At 56.3% G+C, this 20663-nt stretch overlaps 2 protein-coding genes across 5 annotated transcripts in view; one reads left to right on the forward strand and one right to left on the reverse strand.

Annotated features, from left to right (window-relative positions):
* The window catches only part of LOC133070081 (cadherin-23-like), a 305887-nt gene that overhangs the window by 281091 nt on the left and 4133 nt on the right, over positions 1–20663 (forward strand). Inside the window, exons 24-29 of the mRNA XM_061161746.1 lie at positions 255–474; positions 2141–2293; positions 4380–4493; positions 7172–7320; positions 16724–16784; positions 17798–17946. Coding sequence (XP_061017729.1) covers positions 255–474; positions 2141–2293; positions 4380–4493; positions 7172–7320; positions 16724–16784; positions 17798–17946 — 846 coding nt within the window. The remainder of the gene's footprint in view (positions 1–254; positions 475–2140; positions 2294–4379; positions 4494–7171; positions 7321–16723; positions 16785–17797; positions 17947–20663) is intronic.
* Positions 6533–19486, reverse strand: C15H10orf105 (chromosome 15 C10orf105 homolog). 4 transcript variants are annotated; one of them, XR_009696070.1, is made up of 4 exons: positions 19060–19398; positions 13663–13863; positions 10218–10869; positions 6533–9251 (listed from the first exon to the last, which is right to left on the reverse strand). XR_009696070.1 is itself a non-coding variant. In XM_061161757.1 (3 exons), the coding sequence occupies exon 3, from the start codon at positions 10862–10864 to the stop codon at positions 10493–10495; it is 372 nt and encodes a 123-aa protein (XP_061017740.1). In that variant the 5' UTR covers positions 10865–10869; positions 13663–13863; positions 19407–19481; the 3' UTR covers positions 6533–10492. The 4 variants fall into 4 exon arrangements, 3 of the variants coding, with proteins under 3 accessions (XP_061017740.1, XP_061017739.1, XP_061017741.1); XM_061161757.1 differs by lacking the exon at positions 19060–19398 and adding an exon at positions 19407–19481 and having other exon boundaries at positions 6533–10869; XM_061161756.1 differs by having other exon boundaries at positions 6533–10869.

Raw genomic sequence — 20663 nt, forward strand, 5'->3', positions numbered from 1 at the left:
ACTCCTGGACTCTTGTTCTGGAAAGCCCCTTTCCCACCTCTCCCACTCCCAGCCCCACTTGTTGCATCTGTATACCTTTCAGCTCGAACATGCTGACCCCCTTAAGAGCATCTGGGAGGCCACATTGTGGGTAGTGGCCTGGCCTGAGGCTCCGGGATAGCAGCCGTGTCGTTGGGAAGGAGGGGGCACTTCTCAGGGGGTGCGCATCAGTACTAGCGTCCCCACACCTCACTCCAGCCCCTCCTCCCCCTCAGGTGGTGGCCATCGACCTGGACGAGGGCCTGAACGGGCTGGTGTCCTACCGCATGCAGGTGGGCATGCCCCGCATGGACTTCGTCATCAACAGCAGCAGCGGTGTGGTGGTCACCACCACCGAGCTGGACCGTGAGCGCATCGCCGAGTACCAGCTGCGCGTGGTGGCCAGCGATGCAGGCACGCCCACCAAGAGCTCCACCAGCACACTCACCATTCGAGGTGAGGGCGCGGGGTGCCCCCTGCCGTGCTGAGTGCATGGCGTGGGCCCCGGGGCAATGCCAGGCTGGCTGGGAGCCCATGCTCATCACTGCTGTCCGCTGTCCAGGCAGCACAGACTGCCTTGCCAGTGGGCATCCTCTTCAGCTGGAGCCATTCGACATAGCCCTTTGTGTCTCCACCAGTTCAAAAACGCCAGCAGGGCCTTCTCTCTACCTGGTGTCTGACTTCGGGGTCCCAGAGCCTGGACACACTGCTCAGGTCCCCCAGTTTGATCCCAGCAGCATCAGAGAGGTTTTGAGCAGGGAGTGGCACCCTCGGGGTTACAAGCAGGCAGGGAGGTTCAGAGTTCTTTCTCTGTCATTGGAAGGACAGACTTCCTGTTTGGAGATGTAAAGGGAAGCTTCCCTTCCTGTACTGGGGGAACGCCTGAAATTGCCATGGAAGGGCCTCACCCGGGAAGAGGGCAGCTGGGATTCCCAGATTCCCTAAGATTTCTCACCCCCTGGGGCCCTCTCAATAAGTCCCACTGTCTCCACCCTCCAGCAAGGCAGGATCAGCCCAAGGAGGGTTACTATTTCTCACCTACTCGGCCTGTATCTTTAATTTCTAGGACAAAACATGGACATGGACATGAACTGTTGCCAGGGGCCCAGAAGTAACCCCAGGGAAATTAGTTCAGAGTGTAATGGGCAGGAGATGGGCTGTTCTCTCAGACAGGCCTGGGGCCGTCCTGGCTCCTACTGGCCTCCATGGGATGGGGAGTGGATAGTAGTTGGCCTGGCACAAACATTCACCTTCCTTAATCATGACCCAAGATGATGGAGGCTAGGGAGAGCTGAACATCCTCTGTCTTGTTGATCCAAGGCTTGGGGGTTCCTCGTGCCAGTTTGATGACCCATGTCTGTGCCCATGATTGACAGGGCAGATGTCCAGCCCTCTCAAAGAGGACCCCAGATTTTCTTTTTCCAAGACTCAGCAGAAACCATGTCATCCCATGAGCTGATCATTTCTCCCAGGGTTATCGCAAAGAGGAGCCAAAGCAGGGCAGGGCTCATTTCACTATGAAGGTCACCGGAGGCCCCATCTGCCAAAGGAATGGGGGCCTGACGTGCAGAGCTGAAAAACAAATCTGTAAGGGAAATTGGACTTTGGGGGCTAGTTCTCAAAACCAGCTACTTTCCCTGGGATAAATTGGGAACAGGCCTCCCCAAGACCCCCACCTACAATTCTCTCGCTGTGTGACTTTGGACAAGTCATCCAGTTCCTCTGAGCTTCCTCATCTATATAGCATACCGAATGATGGATGCCTAGTGAGGATGATATGAGGGGCCCATGTGGTCCTGTTCAGGGAGCACTTAGCCTGGGCTTGGCACCTGGGGAGAGCGGAGGAATGTGATGACCATCATCACAGTCATCAGTGTCACTGTTAGGCACATATTAGAGACAGACTCTGGGATTTCGATGGCATGAGCTACAAGAGGGGGCAGAATCTCTGTTCAGCCCTGTCCTGGCTCCAGCAGCCATGGGGGCCCTCGGCCCATGACCAGCCGGTGTTGACTCCTAAGAAATGTGTTTCCTGTTGGTCTGTGGTATGAACTACTGCCTTCAGAGCTGGCAGTTTAGGGTGGAAGCCAGGTCTAGCCCTGAGTGCTGACTCTTCCCCCAGTGCTGGATGTGAATGACGAGACACCCACCTTCTTCCCTGCTGTGTACAATGTCTCCGTGTCGGAGGATGTGCCACGGGAGTTCCGGGTGGTCTGGCTGAACTGCACGGACAACGACGTGGGCCTCAACGCCGAGCTCAGCTACTTCATCACAGGTGTGGCCCTGCCTCCCCGACCCTCAGATGAGCAGCCAGCCTGGAGTGGGCTCGGGGAGAGGGGAAGAGGGGAAGAAGGGATAAGACCTGTACTGCCCATCAGCCTTTTGCCCCTGTTGGGGCCTCAAATATTTGCTCTTGACTTTTCCCAAGGGCTTTGCACCTGGGTCCCTCTGGTCTGGCTCTCTTGTGGGGCGGGGGGGGGCGGGGGGGGGGGCGGGGGCGGCTTCTGTACCTATTGGATGATGCAGGGCGGGGGGGGTCTTCCTGAAGTTTATTCTAGAGGGTGGTGGAGCCAGTGACTCCTGGGGAGGAGCGCTGCCCCCAACTCCATCCCACATCAGGGTAACAAAGCAGTGGCTAGAGGATTGTGGCCTGGTCCTTCCCAGGGCGCCTTTCACTCATGATGAGAATTTTCATCTATTTAGAGACAAATAGTTTAGATATCTCTGAGCGAAATGATTTTAGCTTAAAAGTGTCAAGTGGTTACCACTTAGAGAGCTGTGGAGAAATGTTATGAGGCCATGCCCTGGCTCCACAGGAGAAAGTGAGCTGTGATCGATTAGTGAAGTTTGCAATGGCAGTAGTCTTGGAAGGTGGTGGCATACATGCTATGTATTAGCCGTTCCTGGATTAGAACAGTCTGCCAGCATTCTTCAGTCCATGGCACACCTGAGAGGTGCTAGGGTGCATGGAAGAGAGCAGGGCAGTTGTTTCACATTCCTCAGCCCTCCCCTCAGCCATTTTACTGGCTCAGTCTTCACTCTGTCCCTGGCCTGCCTGCAACCACATTACACACATGCTCATATGCATACATACCTGTGCACACACCAGCCTCCCTGACGCCTCTCCCCTGAGTAGGGAATCCGAGGCTACAACCCACCCTCAGCTTGTTGCAGCCCAGGTGACCTCCCAGGCCTCCACCTCTCCTTTCCAGATCCTTTCCCTCCTTCCCCTCCCTGAAAGAGGCCCCACATCTTCAGACCAGCTTCTTGCAAGTTGTTCTCAAGACTGCTCTGGAAAAGGCTGTTATCAAGACCCCCCCCCCAGCACCAGCCATGGTTCAGCCTCCGGCATTACTTGTGTCTTAGTTCCTCCCCTGCCTCTTGAAGCCGGATTGTGCCCCTTGTAGATGGTGCTTCAGACACTGGGAAGCAGTTATTAGACACTCGGGGGACAGAGTGCTTTCTCCAGGGGCAAACCATGTGAAGACAAGGGAGAACCTGGTGGCAGCCTCTGGGATGATTTCCCAATGCCTCAAAGTGGCCAGTCCCTGCTGACCTGAGAGTCCCCCAGCCCTAGGTTTCTCAGATCTTTGCACATTCTGCCAGGCACTGCACAGCGTCTCAAGCTAAGCTAGCGCAAACCCAGTTCAGTGACGCCCTCTGCTGCCCAGAGGGCCATGCTGCCTCCCAGATGGCAGGGAAGGGTCTCCACACTGTTCTGAGGGAGTCCTTTTCACTCTTGTCCTTTCCTCTCCTCTCCTTGGAGTGGAGACCATCCCCCTTCCCACCTGGCCCAGAACTGAGGAAGACTCAGTAACACCTGTATCCTGTCCACTTGCCTCCACTCTTTACTCTGTGTAGCCTCCAGGAGTCCCCACTCAGAGAGCCCAAGACCACTCGGCTGACCCCAAAGTCCTCAACCACATATAAAAGCCCTGATCCTTCTACCAGCTAGGCAGGTGGCAGAGTGGAGAAGGACATGGGTCCAGGAACTAGACTTTCCAGTTGGAGTCCTACACCCCGAATAGGTGACAGTACCCCATAACCTCACTAAAGGGCCATTTTCCTGCTCTGTGAAGTAGTGACAGCACAAGTGAGATGCAGTGCCTGGTACACAGTAGTTGTTCGATCAATGTTAGACTCTTAGGATTTCAGGCATTCGACCCTTCACCTAAGCCCACATAGGCGAGCCCACACTCTCATCAGAGCCCCTGGGACCTCCCCTCCCTGGTAGTGCTGAGTGGACAACATAGCCTTTCACCCCTGGACCAGCCCTGAAGTGTCCTGGCTCGGAAGCCGAGCTGGGTGCCACCACGCTTTCCCTGGTTGCTGACCAGTGCTTCATTCTCTCTCGCCCACAGGTGGAAATGTGGATGGGAAGTTCAGTGTTGGCTACCGTGATGCCACAGTGAGAACGGTGGTGAACCTGGACCGGGAGACCACAGCCACATACATGCTCGTTCTGGAGGCCATCGGTGAGCACCAGCCCACCCACGGAGTTTATGTGGGTGCCCTTCCAGGAGCTGGCCTTGAGGCAAAGGCTGTGCCTTGGTGCCAGTGGAGAAAGGGCAACCAGACCCTCAGTATAGTGGCATGCCCTTGCCAGCCGTGAAGCTCGGCACATGGTGCTACGTGCAAGATGCTAAGGTGGTGTGCTGGGGGCTACATGGGGGCCAGACGGGAGACCAGCATGTAGACAGATCACTGCAAAACTAGAGCAGAGCAGAAAAGGGTGAAGGGATGGCCCAAGAGTGCAAGCACCAAGGGTGGTGGAAACTTGCAAAGGGGGGTGATCAAGAGGGGCTGCTTGAAGGAAGTTGCCTCTGGGAGTGCCTTTGGATTAATTAGGACTATTAATGGCAATTTTTTAAATAAACTAGCTTCAGCAGGATAGGCTCACAAAACTACACTGGTCCACAAGGAGATGGAGCTTTAACTATTGACTGGCTTTGGAGCTCAGATGATGCCACAGGCCTCAGTCTCTCTGCGTTGGCTGCCTCTGCCCCTGTGTGTGAGCTCTGTCCCCTGGCTCACTTGATGGCAGATTCTTGCTGCAGTCCCAGCCTTCGTCTGAGTTCCCTGAGCAGCAGGGAACTGGCACTTGTATCTTTCCCAGCTTCCCCAGCAGAAACCCTCAGATGGGCTCTGATTAGTTCCATCTGTCCCAGCACCTGTCTCTGAACCCCTCATTACGGCCAAGAGGGGGTGCGATGTGCTTCTTAGTTGGGTCTGTCCCTGTCGCTGGGGGAGCTGTCAGACCCACCTGGAACCCCAGGCCTCAGAGTCGGGAAGGGAAGTTTCTCAGAGGGACCTTCGGGGCACAGACTTGCCTAAGAGAACAGGATGGTGCTGATAGAAACAAGACATGCTGCCCACCACCTTGGGGACCACATTGGGTTTCCATATGTGGAGAAGCAGGGAGGGCATTTCAGGCCTGGATTGGAAGATGGGAGAGAGCTCTGTGTCTGGGTGTCCCTTAGTGGAGGGGCTGTGATCAGGTAGGGCCCCTTGTGGAGGCCTAAATGTTGAGCTAGAAGTTTGGTCTTCGGTTTCCAGGCAGCAGGGAGCCCTTGAGGACACCGGATGGCAAGAAGGGTGTGAACAGGCATGTGTCCCCCAGGACACAGGAACGCTTTTTCAGTGTCTGCAGTGATCTCAGGGTGAGAGGCAGTGAGCTCTCTCTGCCTCACTCTAGCCAGCCTGCAGTCACTCCCCAGCATCTCCCCCCTGCCCTGTTCTCCTCCCACCCTGGAGTGGCCACACCACCCTCTGGAGGCCCATCACCAGCCCTGGGTTCAGCCTTTGCATGAAGCACTGGCTAGGAGGAGAGGCTGGGGCCTTCTCTGGAGCCTGCCAGCTCACACTGTCCCCAGATGGGGCAAGTAAGCAGTACCCCCGGACAGTGAGAGGTTGGTCCTGGAGAGGAGCTCAGGAGGACAAAGTGACCTACCTCAGGATAACTCACTGACCCCAGCAGGTGGGCAGCTGGCTTGGGCAGAAGGACAGAGTCAACCCTGGTCCTCAGCCAACACCAACTGCCCATACTCCTCCCTGGGGTGTCCACCCTTGCCTGGACATGCAGCACTGGGCACAAGAAGGATGACCCAGCCCTGGGAGGGTCCTTCCAGGAACTGAGAGGGCAGAATCCCTGAATACTTAAGGCTTAGAAATCAGGCAGAGTCCACATCCCTGAATGCAGAGGCCTAGTCCGTCCTGCAGGCGTGTTTGACCCATCTCATGTTTCATAAGAAATAATAGCTGTGGACATTTAAAAATCAGGAGATTTTAGTTAAAAGCTCAGATGTTTGATTTCTCTTGAGGAATCAGAAGATCTAGGGTCCCTGGGCCCCATTCTGCCTGTCCAGTGTGGACAGGAGCAGAGGATGGCTGCCCCGGAGGCAGACACACCCAGGTACCCATGGACCTCACCCTCCTGGCCCCAACAGCAGTGGGGTTTGTCATCTCAGTCCCTGTAGCTGATTCCTAGGGCAGTTGAAACACATGATCACACAGCTGGTGGCTTAAGGAACACATTTATTTTCTCACGGCTCCGGGGGCCAGAAGTTCAAAATTAAGGTGTCAGCAGGACTGTATTCCATCCAAAGGTTCTAGGGGAGGGTCCTTCCCCACCTCTTCCGGTTTCTGGTGGCTCCAAGTGTCCCTTGGCTGGTGGCTGCAGGACTCTGGTCTCCACCTCCAACTTCACATGACCTTCTCCTCTCTGTGTCAAATCTGCGCCATCCCCCCAACCCTCATGCCTGTCTCTTGTAAGGACCCTTGTCATGGGATTTACGGCCCACCCAGATAATCCAGGATACCTCCTCTCAGGATCCTTAATTACATCTTCAAAGACCCTTTCTCCCTGCAAGGTTACATGTACAGGTTCCCAGGGACTTGCCATGGGTATATCTTTCGGGGGCCACCATTCAACCTACTTCATGCCTCAGTCACCTCCTCTGATAATGCACCCGCTTGACAGGCTTGTTGTGAGGACTGAATGAGTTCTTGGGACATGTTAGATACTGTTAGTGTTGCTCCTAACCTAGAGAAAAAGAGCCACCCCCTTGCAGAGGTGGGGGAACAGAGTCTGGTTGGCACCCGGGAGCGTGCCCCTCAGGCAGCTGCTAACACCATTTCCTCGGCACCCCCACAGACAATGGCCCCGTGGGCAAGCGGCGCACAGGCACAGCTACCGTGTTTGTCACCGTCCTGGATGTGAATGACAACCGGCCCATCTTTCTGCAGAGCAGCTACGAGGCCAGCATCCCCGAGGACATCCGTGAGGGCCACAGCATCGTGCAGGCAGGTGATGGCGGGTGTGGGGGGCGGCGGCGCAGGACAGGCAGGGCCACATTCAGTTCAGAGCATGTGCTCAGTGGCCTTGTGGCAGGATGGAAACAGGGGCCAGTCCAGCTGCTGCTCCCGAGTAGCCAGTGCTGTAACCAAAGAGGGACCCAGGCTCCTCCTCCCTCCTGGGGAGGGTTAAGCCCCCAGGTTATGTAACCCAGGATGGATGGGCCCAAAACAGAAGGAACGCCTTGGCCCTCCTCTCCTCTCTTCCTCCATCCCCCACAGTCGTCTCCCCATCCACCACTGCGCCCAGGAGGCCCTTTCAGAGCAGGAGGGAGCTGGAGACGTCACATTTCCCAGAAAGGAGTTGAGAGCCAGGGCCCAGCACAGCCCAGAACAGAGCTGCTTTCACAGGGCTCTTGGCTGAAGCTCCCCTCTTGGGAAATAAACAGGCACAAAAAGAAAGGGCTCTTTTGCCCGGGAAGCAGGAGCCACAGCTTTGGGCCTTGGGGGAGGAAGGCAGGGACCTGAAAAAGGAGGCTGGGTGCCCTCCCGAGCCCTCCCTGGAGGCCTCAGTTGCTGGGTGGGGAGGGAGGCCGGGCATGAATTACCCTCCTCACCAGCTGTGGGGTTTCCAAGTTGCAGGCTGAGCCAAACAGAGCAAATCTGGGCCTGCCCGCTGGGACAGGCTCCCAGGCTTGGGAGGGGCAGAAGAGTGGGAGGTTGGCAGTGTGCCCACCTCCCTGCATCAGGGCCAGGTGTGGGGCAGAAGGGGAGCCGGGAGCAGGGTGCTGACTCCCAGAGGCGCCAAGAGTCCAGGAAGCCATGGGTTGGCAGGGTCTGGGGGTGGTTCCAGAAAATGGTTTTCTCCCTCTGAGCCTCAGCTCCTCGAGCCTTAAAGAAACCCACCACACCAAGCCATGGAGCCCCACTCTCCCCTAGCCTAAAACTTAGCACCTGCGACCCCCAGCTCACAAAGGTCTCCAAGGATCAACCTGGGGACACAGCTGGGTGGTACAGCAGACCTTTGAGAGCCCTCTCCTCCCCACCCCCAGCTTTTTGTCCTTCAGGTCAAGGATAGCTTTACTGCCCACCCCGTGACACCACATGCCAGGCAGAGTATGCTGGCCCCGGGGTGATACGGTGACCAACTCCAGGCACAATTCAGCCTGGGGTGTCTCAGGGAGATGTGACAGGGGAAAAACCAGGAAGAGGTTACTGCACTGTGGGAGGAGGCCTGCCTCGCTTTCTAAACCCCAAGACTTGGTTTCTATTTATATAGACTACTCAGAGTGAGATCCTAGAGCCTGTGAGTAATATAAGGCAGTCCCCAAGTCTCCCCATTTCTCAGGGAGAAAATCAGGCTCTGGTGATTTCTCAAGGCCCTGGAAGTAAGTTTCTGGCCAAAGTGGGCTTGCTCTCAGATGTCAGACTGACCTGAAAGGAATGCACTATGGGCCTGCTGGGAGAGACAGCTTCTCTACAGGGGCATCCAAGGGAAGAAGGGGGTGCGCCCAGGACTAGACAGGGCCACCCTTCACTCAGTAAACACAGGCCCCATACCTCTGAGCCTGTCGCCCGTGAAGCAGATGAGGGGTTGGACTTGGTCTCGCTCTCTGGGAGCCTCCCAGGCTTGTAGAAAGGAGCAGGCATGACAGGGGTGACCCACACTGCCCAAAGGAAGTGGTCCCTGTCCTCCCTTGATTTCAGGCAGGAGGAGGCTGCAGGTGGAGACAGAGGGCTTCACGGAGGGCATGCACGCCGAGTGAGCTGTAGCCCAGGGTGGACAGATATTTCAATTTGCCTGGAGTCTTGGGTCAGGATGAGGCTAGAAGCATCATTTGCAGTCAGCTCCCAGTGGGCACCGAGCACCAGACAAAGAAGCTCTGGCTTGACCCAGCAGTAGCTTCTGGAGCTGGGGAGTGGCAGAATCGGAGCTCACCCTGTGAGAAGACATTCCTGGCTGCTGTGTGGATTGTAGCAGGGTTATGTGGAGCAGTCCCTAATGGGGTACAGGTGACTCTAGCCAGGTGACTCTCTGGGGCAGGAGCTGGGCAGTTCAGACCCCTCTGCCCAGCCCCCCAAATTTGGGACCAACCAAAGTGGTTAGCCCCAGCCTTACAAGGAGAGGTTGAAGGTCTGGGAATCTGAGAAGCCCAGCCTGGGTTGGGATTGTTTTGACAGGAGCCAATCAATGAAGCGATCACCAAAAATATGATAGCACACCTCATATGGTCGAGGCCTGAAGTTCCACAGCTGTCCTGGAGAGGCCTGGACCCTCCCAGCTGGAGGAAGCCTGCCTCCCTCCCTGGGTGAGGCATGGAGCCTCTACAATGCTCTCAGAGCCCGGATAATGTCACCTCCAGCTGCTGACAGTGCCTCCTCCCACTCTGACACAGCGCCGGTCCCGGCCTCTGCAAGGAGTTTCTTAAGTCATTCCCAGCCCCGTCCTCATCCATCCTGGCTCAGGTGCATTGAGAGAGGGGGGACGTGCCAAGGTGACAGCCAAGATTGTGATTGGCTAGGTGTGTTGAGAGCCCCCAGAATGCTCCTCCTCCTAGCAGGCACCCAGCATCTGATCCACCACAGGGGTGCTGACCGCTCCCATGGATTACAAGCAAATGCAGGCAGGGTCCAGGAAGTCGGGGGAGGGGATTCCCTGGGTTCCCCTTTGCCTCAGGCACTGAGTTGGCACAGAGGGCAGGACACTCCCTTGCACCCAGCATGGCTGAGTATTTCACTTGGCTGCAGGGAACCTTAGGCCATTGAGCAACTAGCACTGGAATCTGAGCTGGGCTTTGGCACCTGGAGGGTGGGCAGGGCTTCTCTTGGGAAGAAGGGGGGTTGCTTCCTGGAGATGGCTGGTGCCTGGTGGTCAGAGAAGGGCCTTGGGGGCCCCAGGTTTGTACCATTGAAAGCTTTGGGCCAAGGGTCCAGATGGTTGCAGGTGCTCAGTCCCTGGTCCAGGAGCCTTCCAACCGGCAGCAGCTGAAGTGGCAGCAGGAAGGAAGGCATTCTTCCGGGGACGATCCCTGGGAAAGGCCACGGGCCTGAGTCCACAGGGTACCGCTGACAGTGTGGGCACGTGGCCCAGGTTGTTTGGGCCACTGTCCTCTTGCAGCCGGAGGTGCCTGGTTCCGCCTGAGGCAAGAGGGTCTGTGGATGGAATAGGAGGACACCCCTGTCACATCTTGGTAGATTCCGTGCAGTCGCAGTCGTGGTTGTCCTCTCTGCCCGGCAGGGGGCGCCGGGGGGCAGGCCGGCCGCGGCGGAAGCTGGGCAGGGAGCGGCGCAGCGAGCCCAGGCGCTTCCAGAGGCGGAGCTGCGGCTCGCTGGGGCTCCCCGGGTGGTGGGGCATGCACTCGCGGGCCCGGCGGCGGCTCGGGTCCAGTGCGCGGGGCTTGCAGAGGGTCATGAAGAGCAGACAGGTGGCCAGCAGAAGGAAGACGCAGGCCAGGGCAATGAGCACGGGGATGGGGTCAACGGCCTCTGAGAGCCTCCCCGGCGTGGCTGGAGCTGTGAGGAAGGCGAGGGGGCTGGGGCCCTCTGTGTCCATGGCTCCTGCAACAGGAATGGGACAGGAGCAGATGAGCTGGACTCAGGACTGGAGAGGCAGGGGGACTCTGATGGGTGCCGGGCACTGCCAGACTAGCTGCGGACAACATTGCAGTCATGTTCCAGGTTAGAACAGTGAGCCTGGGAGAGGTAACAAGGCTAAAGTCACGCAGTGGGAGAGTGATGGAGCTGGGCCTGAACTCAGATCCTCCCTCTGCTACAGTCCCTGCCTACCTGTCACGGAGGAGGCAGGAGGGGTAATGCCTTCTGGCATTTTAAAGTCAATTCTCAGGAATTACAACAGAGTCTTGGGGTCTGAGATCAGTCCTGTCCCTAACTTGCTCTGTGACCAGGAACAAGTCATCAATTATAGTTGCAGAGGGCAAGGACCCTAGCAGTTATCTGCCACCAAGGCTACAAACTGGTTGAGTTCTTACAGTGCTTTTATAAACTTAAATTAATTGTGAATTAAAAAAAAAAAACAAACACAACAAGGTTTCACATAAATATCTGAACATCTGGCTTCTCTTGAAATTTCAGAATTTCAGCACTAGCAACATGGGGCCCATTGCTGCCTGGCCCCCAGGGGCTAGGCGAGCAGCTGCTGCCCAATTTAGATGGGGTGCTGGCCCCCAGCTCACTGCACTCCCTGCCCTCAGGCCCCCCGCACACCTATGTCACCCACCTGACCCCCGGGAGAATTCCTGTTGGTGCTTCCCAAGGAAGTCCAGCCTACTCCAGAGACAAGTGAGGAAACTGAAGCCCAAATAAGGGATAGGCAAGCCCAAGGCCACACTGTGAGCCAATGGCCAAGCTAAAGCCAGAACCAGGGTTCCCAACCCCTGGACTGGTGGCATTGCCACCCTGCTGGCTCCCAGCCCTCTCCCAGGACTTCCTGAGAACAAGTGGGAAAGAACCCCCAGAGAGCAGCCCACTTGACAAGGTGGGGCTTGAAACCCCCAGACATAGTCACCCATTACCACTTAGGATCATCCCACTGGTGGGGGGTGGGGTGGGGCGCGGCAGATTCCTTATAGCTGGAAAAGCAAACTGAGCTCTTGGTTGCAAATTAACATGGCTAGAGACCAGCTAGTAGATAGTATGTTACCAGCAGGACAAGTGGGCAGGTCTACATGAAGAGTGGGGACCGGGGAGCCTCAGCCAAGCTGACGGAATCCCAGAAGACAGGCCCCTGTGGTCCCTCTTCCGGATTCCCAAGAGAAGCCAGAAATCTAGACTTTTTTAGGCAAACTTTCCTGATGTTGAAGTGTTGCCAACTAATTCAAATCTGGTTGAAATCCCCTCTGGAGAGACAGAGGGGGGAAAAAAGACACTACAAAAGCCAAACAAACTTGATTTTTTAAAAACTCCAAATGAATTTTAAAATATTTAAAATACTACAAATGGGCCAAACAAAATACATAAGGAGGCTCCAGCTTGCAGGCCAACGTTTGTGATCTTTGATTTCTACAAACACAGGAAATCCAGAAGGGGGTTTATTAAGAAATAATCATTTATTTCTCTTTGACCTTTGAGACTTTCATGACCTAAAGGATAACAGAGTCCTCTCCTTTTCCCAAGTAACAGCCTAGTCTAACTTAGTCAAGTTCTAGCACCAACACTAGGGAGGAAGCGCTTTAGGTTATACCGAGCCTCTGCCTGTGGGCTGCAGAGCCCACCAAGTCAGCAGGAAGTGGGAAATGGAGAGGGGGCCCCCCAGCCCACACCCTCCCCAGCCGCCATCACCACCCCAGGCACTCACCAACAGCTGCAGCACCTAACTCCTAGCTCTCTCTGCCCAGCCTCCTCTGCTGCAGCCTGCCCTGTGCCCAGGGACTAAGGGCATCCAGTGCACCCCACCCCCAAACCAGTCCCCACCACCACTCCTTCCCAGCATTTCCAGACAGAGCATGACCCCTCCCAGCTCCCAGATGGAAATTTTGATGCCCATCTAGCTGCCTGGGGCCTCCGCCTCTTAGCATCAGACCTAGAGAGTACACTGGCCAGGCCATACGTGGGTTGGCTCTTCCCTGAATCTGGAAGGGAAGAGGGATGGGGTGTGCCCACTGCCATGTCCTTGGGGAGAGAACTGCCCATCCCTCCATCCTCCCCAGGAAAGCGCTTGGCTGGGAGTAAGAAAAGGGTAGTCTGAAGTGAGAGGAGTCGCAACCCTACTAGTCCTAATGCTATTTCGAGACCTCCACATGGATCTGGAGACCCTATCAGACTAGCAAAGCAGGTCCAGGCTTCAGTCCTTGGGGCAATGCTTTGAAAAAACATGTGAGGCTAAATTGGCATTGGAGTATTTTCTTTGGGAGCAGGAGAATCCCAAGTGGTTGAAAACGTCAGGCCATCCTTCCAGGGAGGTGCGGCAAGACTGACTACAGGCCCCCCGGCTGCCCTGTCTGAGCAGCCAGTCGGGGCCGGTGGTTCTGGGGAAAGGAGACCTCTGTCAGACCATGGCTAGGAATGATCTCAAGAGCAGCTGAAGCCTCTCCCTGCCCACTGGAGCCACAGGCACGCCTGCAGGCCTCACTTTGGACATATCTCTGCAAGCTCAGTCTAGAACCTTCTTTCTTCATTCAGAGCTGCAAAGAGCAGGGCCTGCTGTGATCAGAGGGGACTGACCTCAGCACATCTTTCTGGGTGGCCTCAGACTAACCACTGCTCCCACCTGGACCTAGGTTCCACTCTCTACGAAAGCAGAGGGATTCCCCAGGCCTGAGCACATGCACACATCCTCCCCCCAGAACCCCAGGCAGCGTGCTGCCCCACTTCCCTGCAGGCCCCAGCACTGACCTCAGAGCCAGCTCTTGGCAGTCTCCAGCTGGGCGAGAGGTCTTCTCAGCTGTTCGAGGAAGGTCCTGGGAGCACTGGTCGTCTCTGTGACCCCCACCTGCCCTGGGCTCTGCCTGTGTCCCTCAGCCAGCCAGGCAGAGTGGCCCTCGCCCCTCACTCTCCAGTTAGACCTGGCTTTGTCTGGAAGAGTCTGGGCCCTCCCTGGGGGGAGGGGAAAGCCAGGAAGGTCGGGATGGCAACTGGGCTGGGAAGAGGGAGCCTCCTGGAGGACTTGGGCGCTCCTGAGCCTTCCCACGGCCTTCACTGGCCGGTCTCCTTGGAGCCCTCTGGAGGGGCGGGGGGCCCTAGGGGGAACGCAGAGGGGAGGGTCTCTCTGACTCTGTACCCGAGGCACTCACCTTCCCCTGCTGGACGTTTGAATGGTATGGTCGGGGGCAGCCAGCGGGTCGGTATTCAGTGCCTGCCAGCCTCCAGGTTACCGGGGAGAGGGCCTACAAGCCACCACACGGCGGGAGGGGACCGGGCAGAGAGCCTACAAGCCACCACACGGCGGGAGGGGACCGGGCAGAGAGATGGGCCCTGGCAGCCCCCAGGCCCCCCTCCCCTTAGCTTCCCGAAAGAGCACCTTCCCTTTGAGGGTATGGGGCTGTAGAAGTGAGGGGGAGAGGCGTTTCCAAAAGTCAGAGAAATCACAGGGCAGAACATAGAGGACTCAGAGACTGCTAGGGCTGTACTCCTTGTAGTTTGGTTGAGCCCTTGGAGATCCCCAGGCGGTGGCTATACACACACACACCCCTCCCCCAGCCTCCTTTCTTCCTGGAAGCCAGCACTCCCCTGGCAACCAGCCTGCTTAGGAGCCTAAGTCTTCAGCAGCTTTCCCATCAAGGACCCCCAAGCTCCCAGATAGGGGGAGCTGTGGCTCTGCCCAAGACCTAAGCCTGGGGTCCACCTGCTTTGGGGGGAGCCTGTTTTTTTGACAAGTAGCTCAGATGGTAAAGAATCTGCCTGCCAGTGAAGGAGACCTGAGTTCGGTCCCTGGGTTGGGAAGATCCCCTGGAGAAGGGAAGGGCTACCCACTCCAGTATTCTTGCCTGGGAATCCCATAGTCAGAGGAGCTTGGTGGGCTACAGTCCATGGGGTCACAAAGAGTGGAACATGACTCAACGACTAACACTTTCACTTCCTGCCCTTAGCCCTTGACAACAGGAGAAGCATCCTCTGTCTGCATAGCCCCAAGTGGGTAGGATTATGAGAGTCCGTTAGGTGACTGAGGGGTCGTCTCATCCAGCCCTGTCTTCCAGATAATGAAACTGAGATCTGAAGAGGCGCAGCCTGGCCAGGGTCACCCGCCTAGCTAGTCGTGGGGGACTGGGTGCTTTTCCTGAAAAGGCTGGGCAGGCGTGGGCACCAGCCCCTGGCAGTGCGAGCCGCATCAGCCTGAAGACATCCCCGGTCCCCAGTGGTCCTGCTGGTCCACTTCGCCCTTGGGTGAACCTCTCTTCCCACGCTGACAGCACACCTCACCTGTGGCCTCCACTGTTCTTAAATGGCCAGAAGCGAAACTCCCCAGGTGGTTCAGGCTGCCAGGAAAGGGAGGCATCCGGGAAGTCCCACCACGGACAGCCACACCCAAGGGTGTCCACTGGACAGCTCAGCCCTCCTCCTGTCCTGATCCCTTTCAGAGCCAGGCTGTTGAAGTGCCCCGCTACATCCTTGCACCTTCTAGCTCTTAAGTCTTCTCATGGGAGGGAAGAACATAGCAAGGGGCGACGCAGCCATCCCAACCCCAGTGTAAATCAAGAGGAAAAGGTGGCATGTCTCATAACATCCAGCCTTCAGCATCTATCTTGGCACCGGACCAGATGCTTTGCAGCGATTATATCTAATTTGCCCATCCACCTCACAAGGATGATTATCACTGTACCTACTGAGGCTCAGTGGGGTTATTGTATCCATGGCCACATAGCCAGTAAGTGACAAAGCCAGGACTTGTGCTTGGGTCTGCCTGACCCAAACCCACTGTTCTTTCACACCAACAGACTCCCTCCTCTGCACCATCAACATGCTTTTCTAAACCCTTAGACACACAGCATAGGGTTGCATGATTGCTGAGGACAAGAGGGCAGATCCAGGAAAAGGGGGAAGAGCCCGGGCGTTACACAGCAAGTTGCACGTAAGGTGGCCCCGTGGGAGCCTGCCCAGCCACGCAGGCCCAGTGCAAGCCGCACTCTCTCTGCATCACTTTGCAGGGGTGTTCTCTGCTTCTTTCCAGTGGGTAGTGGGTAAAGGAGGTATTCAGCTCTTGGTTTGATGGAACAGACCTCAGGGCCATCTGTGGCTCTGCCAGCAGCCTTAAGGTCAGATGCGTTGTCAGAAAGGCTCAGCACTGGGCATTCTCAGAGTGAGAAGAGCAGCCCCAAGTCCCACTGGAAACAGGGCATAAGCCTGAGGTGCAACCTAGCAAGCCGGGGTGGGCTGGGACTATACTGGAATGATCATGTGTGTGATTGGACATGGAGCCATTCCTTTGGCAAGTGGGCTTTCTGGGTTTCCACAATGTGGCTGTTACAGTGCACAGTATACTTTCCAGAAGTATATACAGTGCCAGTCTGGGAGCCAGAATAGCTTCAGACCAAGGAAGTGTGGGCAAGGAGCAGTTGTGCACCCCGCCTACCCCAGGTGAGTCTCCTGGACTCTCAAAAGGCTGAAGGAGGGAACCGTGGAGGGCCAGGCTGAGCTAGCCAAGCCTGGATCCAGAGAGCAGTGGAGCTGTCACCCACCTTCTCGCCCATGCTCACCAGGAGCCTGGAGGAGTGTCAGGAAAAAGAGTTGGCAGGTCTCCTGCCATGGACAGGGCAGCCCAGGGCCATCAACAGACAGATGTCCTCATAGGGGATGAGAAAAACATGTCCCTCTCCTCTTCCTCACCCCCAGCTTCATGGGAAACGGTTTGGGCAGGACAGGCTTGGGGTGGTATAAGGAAAGGGGAGGGACTCCACAAACACCTTCTCTGCCTATGGGTGGAATTCGAGGAGTAACCACGTGTCTCCTCTTCCCTCAGCTAAAAGCCACAGATGCAGACGAGGGCGAGTTTGGGCGTGTGTGGTACCGCATCCTTCACGGTGAGTGGGCTGCCCTAGGATGGCAGGGGGAGGCGGTTCCTACCCGGGGTAGCAGAGCTTCTCTAGGCTGCCGAGGGTCTGGGAGACGGGTCAGAGGGACGAACCAGGGGTGTTCTCAAGTCATTCGCACCAAGCTGGTCGTGTTTTCAGTGAGGATGCGTTTGACTGCTATGCTGAGTTCTTCATGTCCCACAGTGGGATATCACCCTGACAGAGGGGATCTCGAAGACCAGAGCAGCCCCTGGCAGTGAGCCCCCAAGACATTGAGTGTCACTGGCCCAGTGTGTATCATGGACCCATGCCTGAACCAGTCACCATGGCCTTGGACACTGGGATAGCCCCCACCCCCACCCCCCAGCAACCTCCCAGGGAGGAGTCTCACTGGGCCAGCTAGAATCACGGGACCATGCCTGAACCAGTCACCACAGCCTTGGACACTGGGATAGCCCCCACCCCACACACCCCCCCCAGCAACCTCCCAAGGAGGAGTCTCACTGGGCCAGCTAGAATCACGGGACCATGCCTGAACCAGTCACTACGGCCTGAGACTGCCACGTGCTGATCTCGCTTCTGGAATCAGGGGTGAGCTCACCGCTGTGAGTGGAGGCGGCTGGATCCCAAAGGAAAACGAGAGCCCCCAAGGTGAGGGAGGGGTGCTTCCTCACTAACCTCTCACAGAGTTTGATTCGTGTTCCTTTCTTTGTCATGCCCCGGTGTCCTCTGAAATAGTCAATCTGCTGACATCTCTGGGTGTGGAGGTCTCAGGGGACCTCCAGGCTTTCCATAAGTGGGGCACGGAATGAGCGTCTATCCCCTCCCTCAAATCCTGCTAGGCTAGGGCAGTGTGAGGCGAGGCTTCTATACCACTTCAGGTTTTGGCCCAGTGCCTGAGACCTCTGGGAAAGGTCTGCCTTCTGGGGGTCTGGGGCTCCCATCTTTTCTCCATAACCATGATCTCACAAGCGTCCTACTCCAGGACAGAGCCCGTTCATATCCTTTGTCCCTCCACACAGGTAATCATGGCAACAACTTCCGGATCCACGTCAGCAATGGGCTCCTCATGCGAGGGCCCCGGCCCCTGGACCGGGAGCGGAACTCATCACACGTTCTTATAGTGGAGGCCTACAACCACGACTTGGGCCCCATGCGGAGCTCCGTCAGGGTGAGACCAAGGGAGCTCTGGGGCCAGGGGGCTTGCACATGGGGCAGCTTGTCATGAAGCCCTGTGTTCTGTTCAGCCCTGCTGTCAGGGCTGACTGAGCCAGAGCCTCGGGCGGACCAGAGATGGCCAGCAACTGGGGCCCGGGGCAGGAGGGCACCACTCGTCTGGGTGCTGAGTGACACCTGGGCTCAGTAGGGATGCCTTGGGCTCAGACCCACCTGGGATCTTGGATGTGTCATTTTGTTCTGAGCCTGAGTTTTTCCAAATGCAGAAAGGGGTCAGTGATGCTGATGCCCGTCCTAAAGGATGAGGTACCCTTACTATACTAACCCCTGTATCCACATAGCTCTCTAGTGTGGGCCAAGGGAATCTCACACATGTGATCTTGGAGCTATAGATGTCACCAACTTCATTTTACAAATGAGGAAACTGAGGCACAGAGGAGCCACTTGTGATCGAACCAGGACTTGAGCCCAAGTCTTCCGAGTCCAAGTTCAGTGTTCTCTCCGTTGAAAGTATCTCCCAAATATTCCAGTCAGCACTCCCAGCTGCCCCATCAGATGTCGTCTTCTCTGCCCACCTCACTCCCCTCAGGCCTCTCCCCTGTGCAACTAAAATCAGATCAACCCTACCTAATCTTCCTGAATGGTCAGAACATGCACCCAGATATTCCATTAGCTGGGCCAGATATACCCTACTGCCCAGTAACAAGGGGATGACAGAAGTAAAGGAGATGACCTACAAGGTCACCCCCACACTACCCCACTGCACACTCAGCAACTCACAGCCCCTTCCCCTTAACCAGGTGGAAAGTGAGTCAGACCTTAGAGGTGAAGAGTAGGAGGAAGATGGGAAAAGTTGGGGTGGGGAGCAAGCAGGGACTTTTACCCAGAACTGAGTGGGGCAGAATCAGCTCCTCTTATCGGCCCCATCTCCACCCCACTGTTTCCCTCAGGCTGGAAACAATGAACAGAAGCCTGCCTCTGGTCCCCATCACAAAGGAGGGTGCTGAGGAGCAGGTGACTCAGCCTTGGCCCATCTTCTGCTGTTGCCCTGCAGCTCTGCCCCAGGAAGAGATGGCGAGGGAGACCTGAGTGCTTACCCTCAGCTTACCCTGAGGCTGCCCCTTTGAGTGAGGTCTGTCCTGATGGAGGTGGCCGAGGGGGTCAGATCCCTTGGCGTTTCAAACCATGGGGCTGTTTAGAATGATTCCAGGGCCCTGATGACTGAGGGTCAGACAGTTACCTAAATGTGCACTGAATCAGCCCCACACAGCCACGCTCACCTTCATGACGATGAGATACTGAATCAGCATGTGAATAAGTAACCCACCCACTTCAGAGCATGCCCTAAGTGGGGCCAGCTTCAGGCCACAGGGTGACCGATGTCAGCGTAGGTTGGCTTGGCACCCTGGACCTCGAGCTGCGTAACTGCAGCCCTCCTGCCCCACCCCCACTCACCTCCCTCCCAGGAGCAGGTGGGCACCTCTCTCCGGGGTCTGCTCCTGTCACTGCCTCAGCATTGCAGCTGCAAACCTTTCTAACAAAATAGTATGCAGCACCCCAGGTACAGTGTAAAACAAACAAAGCCAAGCTACGCCCATCGGTGCAGGGAGAGACACCCAGAGCCACACCTGCTCAGCCACACTCTGTGTGTGCCTCTCCCCACGAACCCTGCAGAACAGTAAGCACCCTTACTCTGTGCCAGGCGCTTTTCTAAGTGCCTCATGTGCTTGAGCTCATTTAAGCCTCATAACAGCCCTCTGATGTAGGCACTGTTATTATACCCATTTTATAGATGAGGAGATTGAGGCAAGGAGGGCTTGGCCAATGTGTTTAGGGTCACACGGCAGTAAGGGTAGACAGAGCCAGGCTTCACACCCAGGCAGTCAGCTCAGATCTGTTCTCTTAACCGCTGTACCCCACTGCCTCACAGAAGGTTCCAGAGCACAGAAACTACTGCTGCCTTATGCCCAAGAGTCATTTTTAAGGTGAGGATTTGGTTGCTTGCCCACGGGGTCAGAACTTGATGGCCCTTATCGTACACAGCTCCTACATCCCTGAGCCCAAGAAAAGCCAGGACCTTCCTGAAGACAGTGTGGGGACTCCAGCTTTGCCCTGGACTCATTTCCCCAGCAACAGCAGCAGAGCTGGCTTGAGGGGCCATCCACAATCTTCAGGTCGGAGACCAGGACAGCACCTATGAGGGGCCAGGGAGTTTGCAGTGAAACGATAGACACTGGGTGCCTTATGTGCATACTGCGCATGTGCACACACAGTCTCCTGACTCGTCCCCTCTGGAGGGCACAGCACTAGACAGAAAGTGGGGCTAGTTCTCCGGGGAGCCCAGCAGCTCAGTCACTGAGCCCTCCTGCTCAGCAGGAACTTGGCAGACCTGTTTCCTGTACATCTGTGTTTCTCAGGTTCGCAAACCACACACCATTTTGCCTCTTGTCTCTGCTGCTATAAACAAGGCTGAAACCAGCAAGAGGAGAGTGGCATGCAGCCAGTCTTATGGAGGGCCACACCCAGGCTCCATGCTACCTCACTCCTCTTTATTGAACTGTCAGACTAGCCCTGTTTTTTTCCGCCATGACTCTTGGAGTCAAGGTCATTTGGCCAAGCCGACTCGGCAAGGAGAAGGCTCACAGTTTCGAGAGACGGATGGTAGTTTCTGTTTATAGCAAAAGAGTTCCTGAAATTCATCCATGCAAATTC

This window comes from Dama dama, chromosome 15 (assembly GCF_033118175.1).
Source record: "Dama dama isolate Ldn47 chromosome 15, ASM3311817v1, whole genome shotgun sequence".
NCBI classification, from domain to species: Eukaryota; Metazoa; Chordata; class Mammalia; order Artiodactyla; family Cervidae; genus Dama; species Dama dama.